This window comes from Lemur catta, chromosome 18 (assembly GCF_020740605.2).
Source record: "Lemur catta isolate mLemCat1 chromosome 18, mLemCat1.pri, whole genome shotgun sequence".
In the NCBI taxonomy this organism is placed as follows: domain Eukaryota; kingdom Metazoa; phylum Chordata; class Mammalia; order Primates; family Lemuridae; genus Lemur; species Lemur catta.
Window position 1 is genome coordinate 36,285,160 of NC_059145.1, and position 22,188 is coordinate 36,307,347.

Below are 22,188 nucleotides of genomic sequence, written 5' to 3' on the forward strand. Positions count from 1 at the left end.
TCGGCCTGCAGTGTTTTCTATGATGTGGTGCAGCCAGCGCTGGCTCTGGGGAAGGAGGGAGTGGTAGGGAGGCTGCACTCTTGGCTCTGGGCCAGGACCTGCCCCAAGGCACCCTGGAATCACCTCCCCTGGGCCTCCATCTGCCCTCAGCCACCAGAACTGCTGCTGTCCCCGGAGCACCATCAGGTGATACTCGACTACAACCTGCGTCCTAGCCGAGAGGCTGAAGCACAAATTCCTCACCCTGTCCCCAGCCAGCCTGGCCCTGAGGGGAGGCTGGGGAGTTGCCTCACAGTCTGACGCTGTCCAGGACTGCTCCGGGGCCCCCACCTCCCCCAAGGCCCCACCGTCTTACAGTCAGACTCCTAGGATGGGGATGTTCATTTGCTCATTGCCTCCCCTCCTCCCCATACCCTCTTAGTCATCTCAGAGAAGCAGAGAGAAACAGGGGAGCCCCCATCCTGAGGAAGGTGGGGGGACCCTCGGGTTGGCATCAGAGCTGTGGGTGGTAGGAGGAACAGGAGGGTCTAGCTCCCAGCTAGCACCATAGACCGGAGAGCCTCAATCCCAAGTATGTGGAACTGTCCCCCACAACTTGTTAAGATTCCTGGGCCTTGTCGCTGGGGCCTGGGACTCTGCGCTTGATAGCTGGCCCAGGAGCTTCTGGTGTCACAGCCAAAGTTGTGCAGGCCCAGGCTCCAGCCCCTCCGTGCTCTGCTGCTCCCAGGTGGGATCCCTCACTCGTGACCACAGCCTGCTTCCCCGCTGCTCAGGCTCAGCTGGGCTCAGCCCCGCTGGTGAGGCGAACTGCACAGAACCTTGTGCTGGCCGAGCACAGACTATGTGTGGGGGAGGGGGCTGGGCGCCCCTGGCCACTGGCGGGGGGTCCTCAGGGAATCCTCAGAGCCCTTGAAGGTGAGACACATTTTTAGACATGTCTACTTCTCTGCCTGGCAATTGGGACAGAACAAACCTATCAAACTGGGCCAGGTTTGGCTCTGCCAGGCTGAGAGCAGGGCTTGGGTAACACGGTTGGATCTCAGGGAAGTGGCCTGGGCTGAGGCGGTCTGTCCTCACCGCTGGGCCAGCTCTTCTCAGCCTGCCAGCACCAGTGGAGGCCACCTTAGCCCTAGAAGGCTGGGTTGGGGTGGGCAGCCAGGGCAGGCACCCGGAGGCTGTGGGTGCCAGGCACTGCAGGAAGTCGCCGTGGGGAGGGGAGGCGAGCTGGCAAGGCCTCTCCCTGCCTGGGGCCGGTGAAGGGGGATGGGAAGTGGATGGCTCTCAACCAGGAATTCTGGGTCCTCACACCATTTTAATGCTGTTTTGGGTAGAGAGCCATGGCATCATTGCAACTTCAAACTCCCGGGCTCAAGTGATCTCCTGCCTCAGCCTAATGGCAGGTGCCAACACACACAGCTGATTTTTCTTTCTTTTTTTTTTTTTGAGACAGGGTCTCACTGTGTTGCTCAGGCTAGAGTGCAGGCGAGAGCCACCGCACCAAGCCGCATGCCTTTTCTGTTAGTCAAATAAGGACATCACACCGGTCTGCAGGCAGCAGCCCCTGGAGAGGGGCGGGGTGGCCACCTGGTGGCCGCCTGTGGCACTGCAAAGCCTCTAACAGCCCCCAAGCGGGGCTGGGGCGGGGTTTGAGCCGGCAGCAGCCAGCCAAGAGCAGCGAAGAGTGGGAGCAAAGGCGGCTTCATTGAGCCCCCTGCAAGCTGGTGCTTTGCATGTACATGTTTTATTTCATCTTCACCACAATAGTATTATCCCCGTTCAGATGAGGTGACACCGAGGCTCAGGAAAGACACCACGTGACACCTAGGGCAGCATGTAGGGGCAGAGCTGCGGTTGGAGCCCTGGTCTCTGACTCCAGAGATCCCAGCCTCTGCACCCTCCTGCCCCTGGGGTCCCCTAAAGGAGAAGTTGTAGCCCCCTGAAGAATTGCCTCAGGGCCAGGCGCGGTGGCTCACGCCTGTAATCCTAGCACTCTGGGAGGCCGAGGCGGGCAGATCATTTGAGCTCAGGAGTTCGAGACCAGCCTGAGCAAGAGCAAGACCCCGTCTGTACTAAAAAGAAAAAATTATATGGACATCTGAAAATATATATATAGAAAAAATTAGCCGGGCATGGTGGTGCATGCCTGTAGTCCCAGCTACTTGGGAGGCTGAGGCAGGAGGATCGCTTGAGCTCAGGAGTTTGAGGTTGCTGAGCTAGGCTGACGCCACAGCACGCTAGCCCAGGCAACAGAGCGGGACTCTGTCTCAAAAAAGAAAAAAAAGATCAATTTCAAAAGCATGTGAGAGGGAAATTGAATGGCAGGAGGATTACCTAAAGCACAAACATTGTTTATATGAAGCTTAAAAACATGAGTGAAAGAATTCTCTAGATTATGTTCAGAGATGCCTCTGGCCTATGGTAGAGAGAAATGCTCCAAACACTAAAAGTGGTTCCCTCTGGGGGACACAGAGGAAATGAGGGGTGTGTGTGTGTGTTGGGAAGGGAGATACAGGGGCTGCAATTTTCTCTCTAATGTTTTGTTTCTTAGTCTGGGGCAGAATCATTCTCTATACATTTTTATAATGCCTGGAGTTTTCTTAATAAGACGACTTGTCAGATAAGTCACCAGCATTTTCCCTGGTGCCAGGTGCCCCATTGCCTGCAGGCGCAGCCCCCGCCGAGCACGCCAGCGCAGTGCTTTGGGTTTGACTTCCCATCGCCTATGCAGAAAGAAAACATTTTCCTCTTCTCTTCAAGTTTGTCTTTTGCTTCCCCCAGAAAAACTCTCAACTTTCCCATCACCCCTGCCCATGCTAAGTCTCCTCCAGCCTTCCACAAGCCTCCGGAAATACCTGCCGGGCTTGTTGGGGAGCAGGCAGTGGCACCTCCGTGGGCACAGCTCCTGTGTGCCCCCGCCCGTGGCCCACTCCGCCCTCTCTCCCCAGATGGGCTGTCAAGCTGCTACTGCTACAAGTTCCCCCATCAGCACAGCCACCGCTTGCCACTTCCATCAGGAAATGCCAGGCTCATAATAACATGCACCTGCAGGCCACAGCAACCACCTCCTACCGCACCAAGCGGTGGTTAAACCGCTTTATTAAACCAATGGTCTCACCTCCAGCTGGCTCCCCTGCCCTGAGAGCTCACTTTTGATCCAGCCTCACGCAGGCTGAATCAGGACTAAATCAGGCCTGGCCCCAGCAGTGCCCGGCATGCACTCCTCGCAGGCCAGCTGTGGGAGCAGGGCTGCCACCGGCTGGCCTGCTGCTCCCCAGGGGACTGCACATCCTTGGGCCAGAGCTGCACACGTGGGCTCTGCCCAGCTCCCAGGTCTTTGCTCAGGCTAGTTCCTCTGCCTGGGACTGCCTGACCCCAGCCTCTCGCCTACTCATTCCTTTTAACTTTTAAAAACTGTGAAATGTCACATCCATAAAGCAAAGCACACAGAACAAAAGAATGGTGTAACAAATCATTATAAAAGGGACACCTGGGTAACCAGCCATCAGGTTAAGAGTCAGAACACCTACCTGTTCTTTAAAAAGCATTTTTAAACATTATGAACCATTTGGAACAGAGAGACAAGCACAGAGACTAAAATAAGCATCTATAGGCCCTCCACCAAGCTCTGCAAAACTCTGATGGTTTTCTTTCCATGCTTCAGATGTGTTTTTGTTTTTGTTTTTGTTTTTGTTTTCTGAGACAGAATCTTGCTCCGTCACCCTGGCTAGAGTGCAGTGGTGTCATCATAACTCACAGCAGCTTCACACTCCTGGGCTCAAGGGATCCTCCTGCCTCAGCCTCCTGAGTAGCTGGGACTACAGGAAGGCGCCACTACGCCTGGCTAATTTTTCTGTTTTTAGGAGAAGACGGAGTCTCACTATTGCCTAGGCTGGTCTCGAACTCCTAACCTTAAGCAATCCTCCAGAGTGTTGAGATTATATATGTGAGCCATAGTGACTAGCCCAGATATTTATTTTTTTTTTAAAGAAGTAAAGCATTGCAGATGGAAGTCAAGCCCTTTGGGTACCCTCTCCTCCCAGGGTTCTTCCTCACCCCAACAGGTGGCCTGAGTCCTGGCCAGGAACTCTCAGGCCCTCGTGTCTGCATCCCTGAGCTCTGTGCTGTTCTAAGCTTCAGAAGGGCGTCACAGCCACCTGTCCCTCCGTACTGTTCTCCCCTCAGTGCGGGTGGGGAATTTTATTGGTCTTGGAGCAGGGAGCTCTCTCGGATAGTTAAAGTGGATGAACCAGTATCCCAGCTTGATGGGGTCTCCTGCTGAAGACATTGAGCTGGTTTCCAATTGTTCAGGTTACAACATGGCGATGAATGTCCTTGCCCATGTGGCTCTCGAGGCTACCACCAGTGCCAACTCCATCAGTAAAATCACTGGTCTTCAGTGGGCACAGAGGGTGTCAAACTGCTGTCCAGGGGAATGGGGCCAACTTACATTCCCACTGTTGTGAATAGGGACCCACCACGTCACATATCACCAACACGAGGTATTATCAGACTTTAAAAGTTTTGCCAGTCTAACTGTGGGACACACTCAGTCTTTGGGTCTCAGGATTAGATGTTGCCTCTTCCAGGAGCTCTTCCTTGGTTGCTGCTGTGCACCCTGGAAAAGCCAGCATTTCTTCTGTATGCCATAGCCCAGGTGGCACCCCTCATCCCCACACCATTCCCTGTGCTCTAATTGCTTGCACATCTGCCCCCATGAGACCATGAGGCCTGTTCCTTGTTTGCACCAGCTTCCCACCATCCTGCAGAGCCCCCGACATGCTCACTAAATGCTCACGGAGTGAATCAATGAGTCCAGCCTTCATTTCAGGGTCAAGACCACTCATGCACTAGAAACGTCTCCAGCACAGGATCTGCCCTTAGTAGCTGCTCAAGGAACCTCAGCGCAACCTGCATACCCACGCTGGGATGCTCCCTCAGGACCTCCGGAGCATGCTGAGGAGGTCACGAGCGTCGCGGGGGAGATCTCTGTATGGCCTGGCTGTAGGGCACAACAGGGGCGGAGAAGGAGCCATGTCACAGGCATCGGTTGTTCTTTCTGCTGCTGCGACTTTCAATGGAATTTTGTTCAATGGTAATTAGCGCCTTTCATGTCATTCATTTTAATTTCTGCCAAGAACTGGGACATTTGACATTTAAATTTTCTTTTTCATAACTTAAAACCACATGAGACCCATTTGCTATTCCCATCAACCTTAGACACTTGTTTTCCTGCTGTCATGCTTGCTGGTGGCCCATGGTGAGAGAGGGAGTGAAGGACCCTGTTTCAGGGACAGGAGCCCACTCCCGACTCCTGTTCCAGGGCTGTTGTCCCCGCTGCCATGCTGGGAAAGTTGTGTCCCTTTCTATATAGTTCTAGGTGTTACTAAGCCTGGGCTCAGCCATGCCTTACATGTACAACATTGTTACGAACCAAACATGCATGAAGACACGTAAAGTGTTCATGGAGTTAAGGATAACATTCTTACGTTTCTGGAGCACTTACTTTGTGTCAGGCTGCACCAAGAGTTTTCCATGAATTGGCCTCATAACAACATAAGGCAAGTACTATTGTGCACGTGCTACCAATGAGGAAACTGAGGCTCCGAGAAGCTGAGGAACCTGCTAAGAGCCACCCGGCTAGGATGGGGCAGGCAGGTGTAGACCCAGATCCGACTCTGAGGCTGCACCCTGTGGTTTGGCCATCAGCACGGCCACCTCCCCGCACATGCCAGGTGGCGTATGAGTGGGGCCCACTGTGAACAGGGGCATTTGATATCAAGCTGTTGACAAATCTGAGCCAGAGTTTAAAGATATCTTTTTTAAAAAAGCATATCTTGTTTTCAAACAGGGTATTCAAGAACAATTAAGCTAACAAAATCCATTTTTCATTAAATGAAAGTATTTTGTGAAGTGTGTTATTTTTACCTTATTATTGATGCAAGGTGTGTCTAATCGGCTTAACTGTTTCTAAACTCATGATTTAAAACCCATGAGCTGGATTGCAGAGGCCTTGCCAATACTACTGATGGCAGGTGTCTGATGGGCTGGATTTGCTGCAGCTGCCTTGCTCTTGAACTCGGTCCCACCCTCAGCTGGGGCAGCAGGCCTCTGCCACCCACCAGCCAGAGGACATCAACTCTGAGGCCAGGTTTTGGCCACCTGCTACTGTTGTTGCCACAGGCAGGATGGGCAGCCACTCCTGCGTTTACCGACTCCTACTCTTTCACCACACCAGAGCAGGGGGAGGGGAGCAGAGAGTGAGGGGCAGGACTGTGCTGGGGGGTAGTAAGCGCTCAGCGGACACAGCCTATTCACTCACTCACGTGTGTGCGTTTATTACCATGTACTGACCACCCTCCATGTGCTGGGCTCGCTGTGGGCTTGCAGTCGCCGGAAAGGAGCCAGGCTTCTGCCCTACAGGAGGTGGCATGCTGGGGACACACTTGGCTGTTTCCTTTGAGTAGCTCCCTGCCACTACCTCCCTGTGTGACCGTGGCCCAGCCCCATCCCCTCTCTGGCTTCAGTTTCCCCACTGTGAATCCATGGAGATTCCCCACCGGAGATCCATAATCTCCAAGGGTCCTTCAGCTCGAAGTCAGCCTGCCTGTGCCCCACCCTAACTAGTCTTTGCTGTCCCTGCCTGCCACCTGGCTCACCTCTCTTCCTGGGGCCTCTGAGGACCAGGGCAGGAGACCCTTGTGTTCTCCCCCTGACAGTTCCTGAGCAAGCCTGGGAGACTATCTATGCTTGTCTCTACAGGAAACAGGACAAGGAAACCAACTCACAGATACCTAGGGAGGCCCCTGTCCAGAAACATGGGGCACATCCCTGGACCTCTCAGAGCCTTGGTTTGCTCACTGGTAATGAGGAGACTAACAGTCTCCCGGGCTGTTGTGAGGATTAACTGCAGGTGACGACGCAGGGAAAGCATCAAGCACAGTACTTGCCCCAGACTGTCGCAGCCGTGAGCATTCCGGCCACACACAGCGAGGGCCAGGCACAGTCAGGCCCGTTGAGTGGTGCTCCCAGGTGACGCCTGTGGAGCGCCTGCACACACCTGTGCCGTGAAGGAACGTATAAATTTGGGAACAGAGCCCAGCACTGCCTGCCCCACCCACAGCTCGTGAGTCCGCCCTCCCAGGTGAGATCAGTAGACTGCCAAACTCCCCTAGCCTAAGAAGAAAAAGGAAAAGCGCCTTCCCAGAAGGCTCTGGGCTTTGTACCTACTTAACGTGTGCTGAGCTGCAAATGTCAGGGCCTCAGGGTGCGTATTTCTCAGCAGGGAAAGAGAAGAAAGTGGGGTTCTTCTAAGGCCCACTTAAGAAGCCTAATTTGGGGGTGGGCGTTAAAGTTCTGAAGACTAAAATCACGGGGGCTATAGCTGTCACCCTCTCATTCAATCAGGTGACCAGACCCAGGGATGCCCCAAACCTCACGTGTCTGGCCTGGCCTGGGCTTTGCTTACTCAGGCCAGGTTCCCACCTTTGGGGGTCTTTCTTTGTCCCCCTCCCCCTTCTCTGCTACCAGGTCCCATGCTTTCAGTTGTGTGCGTCTCCACCTGCCCCACCCCAAGGAGATAAAAAAGCGCCTGGGAGGCCTGTCAAGACCTCAAAGAAACCAAACGCAGCTCACCAGCCTGTAGCCTCACACGGGGTAGTGGCCTGAGGGCACAGGAGGGAGCCAGAGGTCCCAAGCAGCTTGGAGGGGGCAAGGAGGCAGGTGCAGGGTGAGCTGCAGCGGTGCCCACCCGCAGCCTGGGGAGTGGGGCTGAGGGCAGCAGGGGGGAGTCCTGGAGCCCTATGTGCCCCTCCCACCCTGGCAAATGCTGGGTGTCCCTTGGTTCCTGTTAACTTACTGAAACGGGGACCTTCCAGCTAGTATGGGTTATCCAGGCCTTAATAAGGAATATATGGGGGAAATATGGCTGTCATGTTGGGATGGATGTCAGAAAACGCCGCCGGATTTAGGGCAGCCCGAGACTCAAAAAAATGCCAGGGAAGCTGTCTAGCTGGATGACTTCCGCGTCCCTGAGTCTCAGCAAAATAGTCCTCCAGCATCTCGTTGCTGAAACAATCCCCCGGGGACTAGTGACACGACCTGGCACAAAGTCTGCGCCCCCTCCCCTGGGCCCTCCCCTTCCCGGGTCTGCGCCCTCCGCGGCGCCCGCGACCCTGCCGGCCTCCAGAGGGTGCTGTAGCCCAGCCCGGCGCGGCCTCCCGCCTGCCTCCGGGCGCACCAGCCGTCCGCCCCGCGTCCGCGCACCGGCAGGGGCGGGGCGGGGGCCGGGGCTCCAGCCTCCCCCGCCTACGGCCTGGGCCGTACCGGCAGGTGACTTCGCCTTCCAGGGTGTGGCCTGTTGGGAGCAGCATTTCCTGGCTTCAGCAGGAGGACTGGGCAGAATGCTGACTCCCTGACCTCACCCAACTGGCTCGCGATCGCGATCCGGTGCATTTTGCACCGCAGGGGCACTTTCAAAATACTGCTGCCCGGGCCCCTCCAGAGCGCACCGTGTAATTAGAACACGGCAGCCTGGGCACCGGGTTCCAGTGACAGCCAAGGCTGGGACCTGCCGGTTAGAACTTGACCCAGGGGATATGTGTCTTTCATCAGTATGCTTGAGAGCCACTGCCTGAAAGGGACTTGTAGTCTGGGCAGTCTGTCCATTCATTCATTCATTCATTCACTCGTTCATCCTTCCTCCCTGAGGCCCTGCCCCGTCCCCCCAGACCTGGGGCGCCCTCACAAGCGGGTATGTGGAACCATAGGGCGGAATCATGCTGCGTCTTTGGTTCTCTAAATTGCTGTTTTTGGTGATCTCTTAGCCCTTCACCATTTTCCACGTCAGGAAAGTATTTAACCAGCTCCCCAGCCTCTTCCCAATTAAGCCATGCAGTGGTGGGCATCTTGGGCAAACCTCCTGGGCCATGTGGATGAGGCTCCTGGGTAGCTCTGCCTGAAGGGGGACCAAGGTCATGGGGTGGGTGCGTTTTAGTTGCCCGCTTGCAGTCCAGTCCAAGGCCTGGGGAGTCCAGTGTGCGGCAGGCAGGGTGGGGTCACCATGGCTGCTGCTTACCGTGTGCTGAGCTCATGCTGTGCACTCACAGACATCATCGGAGTCATCCTCATTTTATAGTAAAGGAAATTGCGGCTCTAGGAGACAAAGAACCTCCCAAGGTCACACAACCAGGGACATGCTGAATTTGAACTCAGAGCTGCCTAACAGCAGAGCCCATGTTCCTGCTCCTGGCCCTCCTGTGCCCGCATTTGTCTGCCTAGCACCGCGTGGGGCACATTGCTGTTTTGCCCTTGCAGTGGGGCCAAGCTGGTGCTGCTCACACACCTACTTGGCAGGTGGGGGGGCACAATCTGTCTGCTTCGGGGCCCCCAGGTCCCAGTGAAAGTGTGGCTCAGGGCCCAGCCACGAGAGGCATTTCCTGAGGCTGCGGGGTCAGGCCTGGCGCCCACCCAGTGGCTGGGAACAGGGTTGGAGCTGCACGGCCTCCCAGACGGTTTGGCAGTGTCCCCAGCAGCTGCTTCCTGTCCCAGGCTGCTTGAGGTGGACCCCACAGGCTCAGCCCCTGTCCTTTCCTGGGCTCTGCCTGGCACCACTGGGTATCAGTATCAGTTCCACAAGGGGCCCCCACAGCTAGGATTCCTTGAGGCAGCAGGGATTAATGGTCCCATTTTACAGATGAGGGAATTGAGGCGGATGAAAGAACTCATTGAGGTTACATGGTGCGTGGGTGGCAGAGTGGAATTCAAAGCCCAGGCTTCCGATTCCGGGCACCATGTTCTTCCCACCACCCTCCACTGCCCCTAACTCCCCTGTTCCACACAGGAGGAAACTGGCTGCAGGTGCAAGGCCCTGCTTTGCAGCTTCAGGACGGTGGGAGGCTCTGAATTCAAACACCAACCATATTTTTGTTTTAAATCCCCTTTGGATGGCCCCATGGGGGCTTTTGGGGTATTTGTGTGTTGTTGCAGAGGTCAGGGGAACCCCAGGCACCACCTCTAGGCTCCTACAGCCCCAGTGTCCCTCAGCAGAGCCCCTGCCACACTGCCTGTCTCCTCCACCTGACTGGGAGCCCAAGGGGATGAACACTTCTGAGGTTTTCCCTGCTGTCCTGGGTGCCCAGACTGGCCCAACACAGAGCAGGGATTCAAGAGGAGTGTTTCCTGAGAAGACAGAGGGTGGAGAGGGCAACATTTGCTCTCTGGGGAGAGCTCAGCCCCTATCCCTGTAGCCCCCTCCCTGGCCAACTCCAGCCCCATACCATCTGCCCTCTCCAGTTGTGGAAACTTGTACTTCAGCCCGGAAAAATGAACTTGCTGGAAGTCAGCTGCTTGGCTGCCAGGGCCAGCCAATCAGGTGCTAGGAGCGCCTCGCCCACCTCCAGGGACAAAGGGCTGAGGCTGGCTGGTGGGCCCTGCCTGAGACCTGTGCCCCAGATAGCAAGGCGAGAACAGAAAGAGAGAGAGGTGGAGGGGAAGAAATGAAGAGCCAGGAGAGCGGGAGGCACTGAGGTGGTGGGGAGGGTGTCCAGCAGAGCAGGAGGACTGCCCAGCACTGTCCCCGGCTGTGCTCACTCGTGGGGACCCCAGCTGCCTCTCGGGGCCTGTTTCCTCACCTGCACACGGCACACTGGAGCTGCCTCCCAACCTTGCCCAGTCACTCAGCATTTCCCACCTTTCTCTCCCCCCCTGCCTGCCCCCCTTCCCTAGGTAGGCAAGGGCTCCTGAGAAATTGATTCTAGAACCTAGATACAGACTCCGCTATGGCAAAAACAGGGATAAACAATAATGTGATGTGGAGTTCCATCTATCATCTCCTTGCCTGTCCCCATATGACAGATGAGGAAACTGAGGCTTACAATGATTAAGTGACCTACCCACACCTTTTGGCTACCCTGGGGTTTAAATCCAGATATGCCCAAAGCCTGAGCTGTATTTCCTTCCTCCTCCTCCTCTTCCTTCTCCCTGGTCTGGGGCCAACCTCTAAGCCTTTGCTCACGTCTTCCACTTCTCTGCACTTCCAGCCTGGCCCCTCACTCTCCACACAGACCGCAGCTGGTCCCACCACCGCACAGACTCCAGGGCTCCCTGCAGCACCCAGAAAAGCCTTCTGCTCTAGGCCCAGAGGAAACCCATAAACACAAACACATTTGCATGAAGGCCCAGCTCAGTTAGCTTCCGGGCCAGAGCTGCCACGTGGGAGCAGCCACCACCAGCTTCCTGGGACAAATGTGTCCCAGCAGCCAGGTTGGTACCATTCGGTGTTTATTGACACACAAATAAAAGAACCTAGTGGTTCAGATTGCGTTCCTTTTTTTGATTTCACACACACACACACACACACACACACACATATATTTTTAAAAAAGATCAACACATCACCAGTCCCCAACATTTTTTCTCTGCTGAGCAATATATACAGCCTATTATATATGTGTGTGTGTATATATATAATATATGTTTTCAATAGATAACTACATTCAAGTAATGAAACACAGGATTTACAATTTCCCTCTGAAGGCAGAGGAAAAGCAAATTCACACACAGTTCACAGAGGAAGTACCATGAGAGCCCAGCCAGGCAGGAGCCGAGGCCCCTCTGGGGGCGGGGGCGGGGGCAGCAGCAGCAGACATCACCACACAGACACTGTTGCTTATCGTGGGGAGCGGGCAGGTGCAGACGGACGGTGGGGACCAGCCTGCTCTGCCCGAGGTGGGCTGGGGGGCGTGTCTGGGAACCTCAACCTTCCAGGAGCTGCTCGAATGTGGGGTTCATGAAGGAGAAGCCTTTAAATGCAGACTGGTCCATGGAGTCGATGAGGTTCTTGTCGCTGTAGGAGAGGCGTGGCTTCTCAGTCAGGAACTCCTGGTCGAAGTTGCTGTAGTCTCTGGGGGACTTCTGCGAGCAGAGGGCAGGGGTCGGTGGGCGGGACCTAAGGGGTGGTCCTCCAAAGGCTCCCAGTTCTCCGGGCTGCCTTCCAATCGCTTCGGGCCCCGCCTCCAGGGCTGGAATCCCTGGCAGGCTGGGCTAGGCCAGAGCTGTCCTCACTCAGAACAGGAAGGGGAGCCTCTCCCAGCGGCTGAGAGGACCCCCACTGGAAGATGGATGCTGTCTTGCCACAGGGAAGGATGAGGAAAGGAAGCAGGGGGCTCTGGGCCAGGGTAAGGACAGGTGGCACCCTCCTGAGCAGGGGCCAGCAAACCACAGTCTCTGGGCCAGTCTCAGCTGCTGCCTGCTTTTGTGGGGCCCACAAGCTAAGAATGGCCTCCACGTTATTAAGTGGTTGGAAACAATAAAAAGAAGAATATTTTATGACATGAAAAGTAAGTGAAATTTGAATTTCAGTGTCCACAAATGAAGTTTTATTAGTACACAACCATGCCCATTTGTCCACATATTGTCTATGGCTGCTTTGAGACCATGTGGCCTGTAAAGTTCAAAATATTTACCATGAGGCTGCCTACAGAAAGTTTGCTGATTCCCTGCTCCTGAGGATTTTATGAGATGGTAACAGAGACAGGCTTCGAGGTGGCAGCCCTCAGGCCAAACTGAGCTGCAAGTACAATCATTTTGGCTTGCACTGGGTTTTTTTGTTTTGAGACAGAGTCTCACTCTGTTGCCCCCGGCTAGAGCGCCGTGGCATCAGCCTAGCTCACAGCAACCTCAAACTCCTGGGCTCAAGTGATCCTCCTGCCTCAGCCTCCCAAGTAGCTGGGACTACAGGCATGCACCGCCATGCCTGGCTAATTTTTCTATTTTTAGTGGAGATGGGGGCTCACTCTTGCTCAAGCTGGTCTCGAACTCTGGAGCTTAAGTGATCCTCCCACCTTGGCTTCCCAGAGTGCTAAGATTACAGGCGTGAGCCACCAAGCCGGTCCTTTGCACTGGGTTTTAATGCAATTTGAGCCAATATTTTAAAATTAGGCAATGTGACATAAAATCTAGATTTCTGGCTTCTTTTGAAAACTGGCAGATTAGAGCAGCACTGGGCCCACTTGCTGGCATGGCCACTCTTGGTGCTAAGAGCCCCCCTGGACAGCTTGCCATGGGCCCCCATTCTCTCTCTCCTTCTATCAAAGCCAGAAACTGAACACAGGCTGTGTGATTTCCTTACAGCTGACCTAGCCTATTAGCTACACGCCCAGCCCAGGAGGTGTTGGGGTTTGACATCCCTGGTATAGAGGGAAGTACTCTGTAGCCTCAAAGCATAAATGTGGGACATGTTACACAAGCAACTTCAGGGGACAGCGTGTCCTGACAGAGGAGGAGAAGCAAAGGAGAGAAAGAGACTGGGAGGGAAGAACTGTGGTCACGGAGGGCCACAGAGTCCCCCCTTCTTAGTGGCCCCAACCAGCCTCTGCCCTCATGCTGGTGGCTTGGTGGCCCCTGTCGAGTCTGGGCCTGTGTGCAAACCATCCCTCCTGCACTCTCCGGCTGCCCTCTGCCCAGCCTAACATCCCCAGCCCTGCGCAAGTCCTGCTTCTTCCAGGGGGGCCTCTCAGACCCACCTCGTTTTTGCATGTGGGCTCCTGCTCACAGATCCTCCCAACAGCAAGTGGGCATGAGTGGCCTGTGACATCTGTTATACTGTTGTACCACAAATTGTCATCAGTGTGTAAGTTTCTGATCTCTCCAACTAGCTGGGGGCTCCTCCAGCTCTGGGACTGGTCTCCCACTTGGCCATGCAGCCTAGCACAGTGCTCTGTACCCAACAGGGACTTGGCATTCCCAGTATTTACTGGGAAAGGGCCGGACAGATGGATGGAGAGAGGGAGTGAAACCTGAACTCTGATTCCCAAAACAGTCCCTCTGAACACAGTGGGTGCGAGAGAATGTATGTTAAAGGCGGCTGGCCCCACGGCTCCCAGTGTGTGCTGAATGGCTGAGTAGGAGAAAGAGGATGAGAATTCAAGGGCAGAGGCGGTGACGGAACATGATGGGGAGCCCAGGGAAGCAGGTTTTCCGGAAGAAGGGAGAGGAGGAAAGTGTGTGAATGACGCAGGAGAGATGGGGGCAGGGGAGGAAGAACCCACTCCGGAAGGCATCGCAGGGGCAGGGACCACATACCACTTTGGGCCTGAAGGGCGGCTCTATCTTCCGCTTTTCCAGGAGAGTCCAGTTGATGGTCTTAAAGAAGGGGTGGATTCTGATGTTTCCTGTCACTCCCAGCCTCTTACTTGGGTCCCTTTCAAATAGCTGCAACCCAACAGGGACCCTGGTTAGTGCCTGAGGACCACGGGAAACTGGAGCTTCAGCAACCCCCGGCAGGCCCAGGGTGCACTGCGGGCTGAGGGAGGCCTCTCTGACCTGCCGTGCTCCCCGGTCGCCCAAACAACAGGCCTCGGCCGGACACCTGGGACTCGGCCGGTGGGACTTGTGAGCAAAACCGGTGCCTGGTCATCGAGTGTTTACTATCTGCCTGGCACAGAAGTGAGCATAATACTTTTGCTCTTTCTTCCCAACAACTCCGTGAGGCAGGTTCTCTCATAACCCCATTTTGTAGATAAGAAGACAAACCCCAGACATAAATGTAGAGAGGGTTAGTGACCTGCCTAGGGTCACCAGATAGTCATGGGCAGAGCCAGGGTTTGGCCTCAGGTCTGTCTGTCTCCTGACCCTGAGCCCTTAGTCACCAAGTCAGGCGATTCCATGCATCGGACTCAGACAGGAGTTCCTGGGAACAACACCCCCAATACCCCCAACATGTTAGGACTGGAGCATCAGTGAGGCTGTGCTTCCAGAGACAGGAAGCTGTCGCAGGCCCACAGCCCAGTGTCTGCCAACCCCGGCTCCAGCCCCGCCCGGCCCAGCCCAAGGCCCCCACCTTCTCCAGGATGTCCTTGGCCTCCTTGGTAATCCAACGGGGATAGTGCGGCGTGTCCACACGGATGGACTCAAAGAGTTCATCCTCATCATCACCATGGAAGGGGGACTGACCAATGAGCATTTCATAGAGAAGGACCCCGAACGACCACCAGTCCACAGAGAATGAGTACCTCAGGCCCTGCAGGATCTGGGGTAGGAGCAGCAGGTCAGAAGGAGCTGGGGTGCCCGAGCTGCGAGGGACCCCTGAACACCAGCCCCAGCCAGCCCTCCTCATCCTCTGGGTGTTGGCTCAGACGTCACTGCCCCTGGGAAGCCTTCCCTGCCCCACCCTGTTGAGGCCAGGTGTCTGACTGCGAGGCCGAGATGGTGTCTGCTCACCTCAGGGGCGATGTAGTCAGGGGTGCCGCAGAAGGTGCTGGCCAGGTTCTCCCCAAATACGTTCTCTTTGCACATCCCGAAGTCGGCGATCTTAATGTGGCCCTCTCGGTCCAGCAGTACATTGTCCAGTTTGAGGTCCCTAAGAAGAGGGGACACGAAAAGGGGTCACCAGGGACCAATTCTTTTCCTCCCTACCCTGTCCCCCATGTCCTCATTTTCAGCCTATAAGTCTGGGATTCTCCCCTAGGGAACAAGTGAATGGGCAAGAGAAAGGGCAGCAGAAAGAGAAAGAGGTGCTAGATATGTGCTTCCTGCAAACCACCTACTGTGTGCTAAATGCTGGGCACACACCGTCCTAATCCCTGAAGCCTAAATGCGGCTTGGGGAGGTCAAGTCACTTGCCCAGGGTCCTCTAAAAGTGGCCCCTGGGCTCAGGCCAGTCTGACTCCACAAGGGCAGGGACGATGTCTATATTCATGTAATTAGTCATTTGAGTAGATAATTGGTTCACATGGGTACAAGTACCAGAAATGGGCAAACAGTGCAAAGTCCATCTTCCACTAAGCTCACCTGCCAGGCTCTCCTTCGAGTGACTCTGAGCATGGGCTAGCATATTGCAATGTGCATCTCACCTCCACTTTTAAAATCTGAATGCTGATATTTGATACATACTCTCCCGAGGTTTGATTTTCCACTTGACAACATATCTTGGCATCGTCCCACCTCAGGACACAGCGTGGCCTCAGCCTTTTGGATGGCTATATAGTATTCCACCATAGCATGGACCCATAATTTGTTGGATGAGAATCTGTGGAACCGACTAGTCTTTTCTGGTGGAAGCTAGACTGTCCAGATGGGGGGCTTCTGAGCGAGACCAATGGCTCCAAGGAAGGGAGCCACTGCACCAGTCGGCCTGCCCTCCCTGCCATGGCATCAAGTATGGGCAGCGAGTCCCTAGTCCCTGGAGCTACGTCAGCCTCAGCTGAGGGGCCGCAAGAAATTCGAGCACCAGAATAGGAGGTTTAGGCCAACACCCAGCTACAGACTGACTCCAGGCAGAGGTGAAGCTGGGGCTAGGCCAGGCCCCACTCAGAGCATTTCAAAGGATATGATGGGGTTGGTTGGAGCCTCCCCCCTCCAGAACCCCCTGCCACCCTGACCCCTGCACCTGTAAATGATCCCCTTGCTGTGCAGAAACTGCAGTCCACAGATTATCTCAGCTGCATAAAACCTGGGAGAGAGACAAAGTGTCCTGGGATTTCTGGCAACTAGCCTCTGTTTCTCGTCGGGCCCTCACCCCCACCCCAGGGGCAGGAAATGCTGCAAATAACTCCCTGGACAACCTGGGCCTGACCAAGCACATCTTGGAACAGGCAAGTGGGGGCTGGCAGCCCAGGCGGGAAAGCTCCAATAGCCAATTCTCTGTCCTAAGAGTGTATGCATTTATATAGATATGCACGTGTGTACATGCAAACACACACGTACCTGTTAGTTTGGGGAGGGCACGCAAATGGGGAACAGCATCACAATGCAAGTCTGGGGGCCACACATCAGAGCACCGTCTGCACGGCTGCTCTGGCTGAGGCCCAAGGAGGGGACAGGACCTGGCGTGTTGGTGCTGTACCCTCAGCCGGAGCTCACTTACCACCCATGGCTTCCTGCCAAATCTCCCCGACCCCAACTCTAGCCCAGGCTGGCTTCCTCAGGGAGAGAGAAGGAGAAGTGGAGGACAGACTGGCTCTGAGCCGCTGTCCCTTCCCCCACACTGGGACTCACGTACGTGGCACGGTAGAGCTCAAAGCGGCCTTTGTCTTGAATGTGGTACATCAGGTCCCCCCCGTTGAGGAACTCCATTACGAAGAACAGGTGGTCCTGGGGTGGCAGGATGGTGAGCAAGGGCAGAAGGACAGGCAGCAGGGTCCCTCCCTGGGGCCCCAGGCCAAGCCCCAATAGGAAGCAGGGGGTCAGGCCCTGGCTGAGGGGACAACCCTGCCCTGGGAGCCACGGGTGGGAGAGAGATGGCCCTGCCTTAGGTAGTCTGGGGAAGAGGAGGCCCTGCCTTGGGAGGCCTGAAGAGGAGACATGGCCCTGTCCCAGGGGTCCGAGGGGTAGATGCAGCCTCTGCGTCGGGGGGGCTATGGCACATGGCTGTGCTACTTGGCAATGACAGCAGGAGACCGAGGCACCTTGGTCTGGAAGGTGCAGATGAGGTGGGTGAGAAAGGGATTCTCCCCGGCAAGTGCCAGCACTCGCTTCTCCACCATGGTGCACTCTACGTCGTCGTCGATGAGAACCACATCCTTCTTCAGGGTCTTGACAGCGAAGTACTGTCCGCTGCTCTTCAGCTCCGCGAGCAGCACCTGACGGGCAGGTGGGGATGCTGAGCCGGGGAGGACGGGGCAAAGGCCCCAGCCCCACCCACAGATTCCCAGTTTCTGCCACCCAGCCAGGGCGGAGAGGGAAGCAGGTGTCCCCTAGGCTCCAGAGCCCCGGTCCCTTGGGCAGCCCCAGAGCCTCACAGTCCCTCACCTTCCCAAAGCTGCCTTTGCCCAGGACCTTGTGGAAGATGAAGTTATCCATCTTGCACTTGTTGCTGCCTTCCCAGATTTTGCCGTAGGTCCCATTGTTATCTGCCCGAGAGACAGCACCTCAGACTTGGGTCCCAGCCCACACAGCTCCCCTCCCCTGGGGGTTGGGGTCAGAGGAGAGCAGAAGAAGAGACTTGCTACCCATGGGTGATGCCTCCTTCCTTGACAGCGGGAGGGAGGACTGGACCCACTCTGTACCCCGGTGGGAAGCAGGCACTGGAATGGTGGCAATGGGCTCAGCTTCACCTAACGTATCGTCACCAGAGACTCCTGGCTTCTTCTCGAAACCCTGGTATACACCAACAGACTCGGAAGGTGCTGAATCCGATTTCCGGGAGGCTCTCTGTTGTGGGGCAGAGGTGGGAGCCAGACAGACATTCCATGGTCAGAACTCCCAGCCCAGAGACAAGAGCCCCAGCCATAAACCGCCCCCCCAATACCGATGGGGCCCTCCAGGCAGGGAGCGTGCGCGCGTGCGCACACACACACACACACACACACACACACACACACACACACACACACACACACACGAACACACACACATACACACACACACACGCACGCACGCACGCATGCACGTACGCACTCCCGGCACAGAGCAGAGAAGCCTTGCTGGTCTGGAAAGCACTGATTACAAACAGAAATTTTGTAAATTGAACCCTGTCTTCCCAATCACTCGTTCAATAGATATTTATTCGTGTTAACTTCATTTCTGATTGATTTGAGAATTTTACCTTAAAGGTCTATGGCATCCCTCAAGCCCTGCCCACACCCAACCACTCACAGAGCGTTCCAACACCAAATCCTGCGGTCCCCCAGGTTCACCCTCAAGTGAGGAACTGCTTGAATAACTAATTTCTCATGAGAACAAGCCCACCTCCCTCTGCTGCTTAAATTCTTGAATTAGATCCCCCAGAAATGGGGTCCTGGGTCTAAAAGCACCCCCAGTGGTTCCCCAGGAGCAGCTATGCCCTGACCCCATTGTCCCCTGACCCCCCGGCTCTGTGTCTGGGTCCCCATGATGCCTGCTCACCTGGCTGACTTGGTTCAAGGCCTCTGCCAAAAGCTTCTGGTTGATGCCACAGAGGTTGGCCACCTTCTCCTGGCATTTATGGTGCACATTCATGCCACAGTCTGGGATGAGGGAGAAACGGGGATGTCAGTCTCGGAGCTCAGCCAGGGGCACAGAGGGGTGGAAGAAAGGGCAGGAGAGCAAGGGAAAGGAGGGCTTTGAGAGGGTCTGCTGGATTTCCTGTCTTTAGGAAAAAATGGAACTGAAGCCATCATGAGCACTTCCAATCTTTCATGATTTAAAGAAGAAAAAGGAAAAAGCAAAAGATATGGGACCTAATTCTAAACCCTTGAAAGAATGTCTGGGACAACTTACACAGGCCAAAGCAGCCTGTGTAAGACCCCTTGGGGGTCTCTTGTCTCTTGTCCCTAGGTGAAGCCAGGGGACGCCAGAGAGGAACGTGGCTGGGTGCCTGCTGGTGTACCCCAGGCCCCGCGTAGTAAGCACCTCTGCCTACTTGCACCACAAGGTGTCTGTCCAGGTCCCACTTCTCCCCCAGTCTTATGCTTGAGGACACAGCTCAGAGGAGGGGCCACCCAGCAGGTAAATGGCAGAGCCAGTCAGGCCAGCGGGGCCTCATTGGCCCCTCCCACACCAAATCCCCAGATGAGTTTCCTTTGAGCGCAAGGCCCCCGCCTCTACTGAGGGTGAGGGCAGCATGAGGTGGCAGCTGGAGTTCACGGGCAGGGGTGGCCCTCCGCCAGCCCGGGAGCTGGGTGCACACACCTTCACACTTTTGTCCCTGCTTCACCAGGCCCCAGAGCAGGCTGCCACAGTGGTCACAGAAGGTGGGGCTCATGTAGTTGTGGACCTTGAACCGGTGTGGCATGTCGATTTTGAAGCGTTCTTTCTGGAACTGGGGGTGAGGGTATCACAGGTTAAGGGTCGCATGCCAGCTCCAGGCCCTTCCTCAACCCTTAGCTCTCCCCCAACCCCACGCACAGCAAGGTCCCAAGCGGGCTCCACAGAGAGGCGAGGAAGGGCTGAGAAAAATGGGGATGGGGTCAGCCCCCCAGGGAAGGTGTGGGGAGCAGTGGAACCCCTCCCACCTGGCCAAGCCCCCCTGCCCTAGGCCCAGCCTCACTATGGTGTCCCGGCTGTTAGCCGCAGTGCCCGTGCACCGGCCGATGATCTTGTCGATGCATTTCTTGTGGATGGCAGCGTTGCATTCTTGAAGAGGCGCAGGCCCGGGAGGGGGATGGGAAGGCACCGGGAGGGGCAGAGTCTGTGAGCTGGCGCCCGCTGGCCGAGTCCAGCCCTCCACACAAAGCCACCGTTCTCCCTGACCGCCCACACCCTCACCCCGCAGAGGCCTTGGGCCCAGTGTTTGATTTTTCTCCTCCCATCAACCCTCGAAGGAGGGCCCCGGAGAGCACAGGGCAGGAAGGACAGGCCAATCTGCAGGGTCTCAGGGACTAGGGAAGGTTAAGGGGTCCAAGCGGGCAGGGAGGGTGGGCAGAAGTGAGGGGCCTTGGGGCTGGGCACTGCAGAGAGAGAACTGAGGGCAGGAGAGCCCCTCCTTCCCTCTCCCGTGCCCCAGACCCCCAGACATCTAAGCTCCCTCACACGTGCACACGGACACACCCCAACACAAGGACATCTACACACACAGCAGGCATCTGTGGCAATGACAATAGACTTCTTATATTGAACGCTTACCACATGACAGGCACTTAAAATACAGCTTTACATATTTTACCCCATTTGATCTTCACAGTGACCCTATTCTTAGTTTATAGATGAGGAAACTGAGGAACAGAGAGGTTAAGTAACTTTGCTGAAGGCCCTGCAGCTAGCAGGTGGTAGAGCTGGGATTAAAACCCAGGCAGCCTGGCTCCTGAGGCTGTGCTCACGGCGCCAGCCCACAGTGCCTCCTGCATGTTCCCCGCGGAGAAAGGCGTGCTCCCATTCGTGTACCCGGAGACACCCACGTCCACACAGAGCACGTGCAGCCAGAGGGTGCCAGCAGAGGTCCCACAACCTCCTCTCCCGGAAAGAGCCTTGGCTGGTTTCTGTGTAAATAACTCTCCCACAGCCCACTTCAGGCTACCAACTTCGTGTTCCCTGAACACACTGCTGCACACACAGACTGTGACGAGGAGAAGCGCACATGCACACACTCAAGTACACAGAGCCCTTGTCCAGCCATCCCAGGGCTGTCCCAGTCTGGAGACAGACTTGCCCGTGAATGCACACAGGCAGTGCACCCGCAAGCACACACATATCCACACAGCGGGGCTGCGGAGACACTTACGCCTGCATTTGTAGCCTTGCTTGTTGAGACCCCTGAAAGGCAAAAATCCCAGGCAGGGTGCGTGAGCAGGTGCCCCGGGGTGGGGGCCCTCCTTTCCCTGTACCACCACCGGCAGGCAAAGCCAGCCCTCACCAGACAAATTCTTTGCACACAGAACAGAAGGTGGGCTGCCCAAAGAAGGTGGCGATAAACTCGTGGTTCTTGATGTAGTGGATTTTGGCCTGTTTGATGGCTCCACGGCGGTTCATTGTGGGGAACTTGGCCTCTTCTTCACTACGCATAGACTGTTTGCAATCTGGGGGCCACGGAGTGAAGAAGTCGGCCCTGGCGTCTGGGAGGGGCTGCACCCCTGCAGTCCCTCCCAGGGGGGCCCCAGTCAGATCGCTGAAGGGGGCAGCTTCCCTAAACCTCAGTGTGGGCTCTGGCCCCTGAACCTGGCAGGTGAGCCCTCCATCCCCAGCCCAGGTGAGGCGGTCTTACCCACGTCCTCAAGGAAATACTGCACAGACATCAACACCTTGGCCTGAGGCTGTAGGTCCAGCTGTTGGGGGCCAGGGTGGGGGGGACAACAAGGTCAGTGAGGGTGGGCCTGGGCCAGGCCAGACTCAGAACCCACCCCCATGGTTGGTCCCCCGAGGCCAAGGGACCCCCACCAAGCCTAGCCAGACCCGTGTCTGCCCAGTGTGGGCAGGGCCCCGCCCCTGAGCCCCGCCCCCCCACACTGTACCCATGGGTATTATTACATTTGGGGAAGTGAAAGGATCCAGCCCACACCCAGCCCAGCCACAGGGCCCTGGGAACAAAGTGGGATGGGAAACTCCCCACCCCCACCCCCCTGCCCCCTTAGCAAGGATCTTAGAATGGAGGGACCCTACCCCTATGTGCACAGGCGGAAACATGGACACATCCTAACACTCCTGTGCTGGCTCTCTCTCTCAGGGGCTCCTCATACAGGCAGGACAGCCTTAAGGGCAGGACCTGACCCTCCGTTCCCTCACCTCCCCCAGGACCTAGACCTGGTGACTGATGTCCTCCCTTGGGGGAGTGGAGAGAGA

At 56.0% G+C, this 22,188-nt stretch overlaps 1 protein-coding gene across 2 annotated transcripts in view; it reads right to left on the minus strand.

Annotated features, from left to right (window-relative positions):
• Window positions 1–11,260: 11,260 nt before the first annotated feature.
• PRKCD (protein kinase C delta) overlaps window positions 11,261–22,188 on the minus strand; it is a 28,522-nt gene continuing 17,594 nt past the window's right edge. For both annotated transcript variants that reach the window (XM_045529987.1, XM_045529986.1), the window contains exons 5-19: window positions 21,614–21,674; window positions 21,266–21,428; window positions 21,134–21,165; window positions 19,964–20,049; window positions 19,606–19,735; window positions 18,841–18,941; window positions 18,051–18,147; window positions 17,746–17,846; window positions 17,403–17,576; window positions 16,997–17,088; window positions 16,385–16,447; window positions 15,217–15,355; window positions 14,837–15,025; window positions 14,080–14,208; window positions 11,261–11,910 (exon numbers count right to left, since the gene is read on the minus strand). In XM_045529987.1, coding sequence (XP_045385943.1) covers window positions 11,752–11,910; window positions 14,080–14,208; window positions 14,837–15,025; window positions 15,217–15,355; window positions 16,385–16,447; window positions 16,997–17,088; window positions 17,403–17,576; window positions 17,746–17,846; window positions 18,051–18,147; window positions 18,841–18,941; window positions 19,606–19,735; window positions 19,964–20,049; window positions 21,134–21,165; window positions 21,266–21,428; window positions 21,614–21,674 — 1,716 coding nt within the window. In that variant the 3' untranslated portion in view covers window positions 11,261–11,751. The remainder of the gene's footprint in view (window positions 11,911–14,079; window positions 14,209–14,836; window positions 15,026–15,216; window positions 15,356–16,384; window positions 16,448–16,996; window positions 17,089–17,402; window positions 17,577–17,745; window positions 17,847–18,050; window positions 18,148–18,840; window positions 18,942–19,605; window positions 19,736–19,963; window positions 20,050–21,133; window positions 21,166–21,265; window positions 21,429–21,613; window positions 21,675–22,188) is intronic.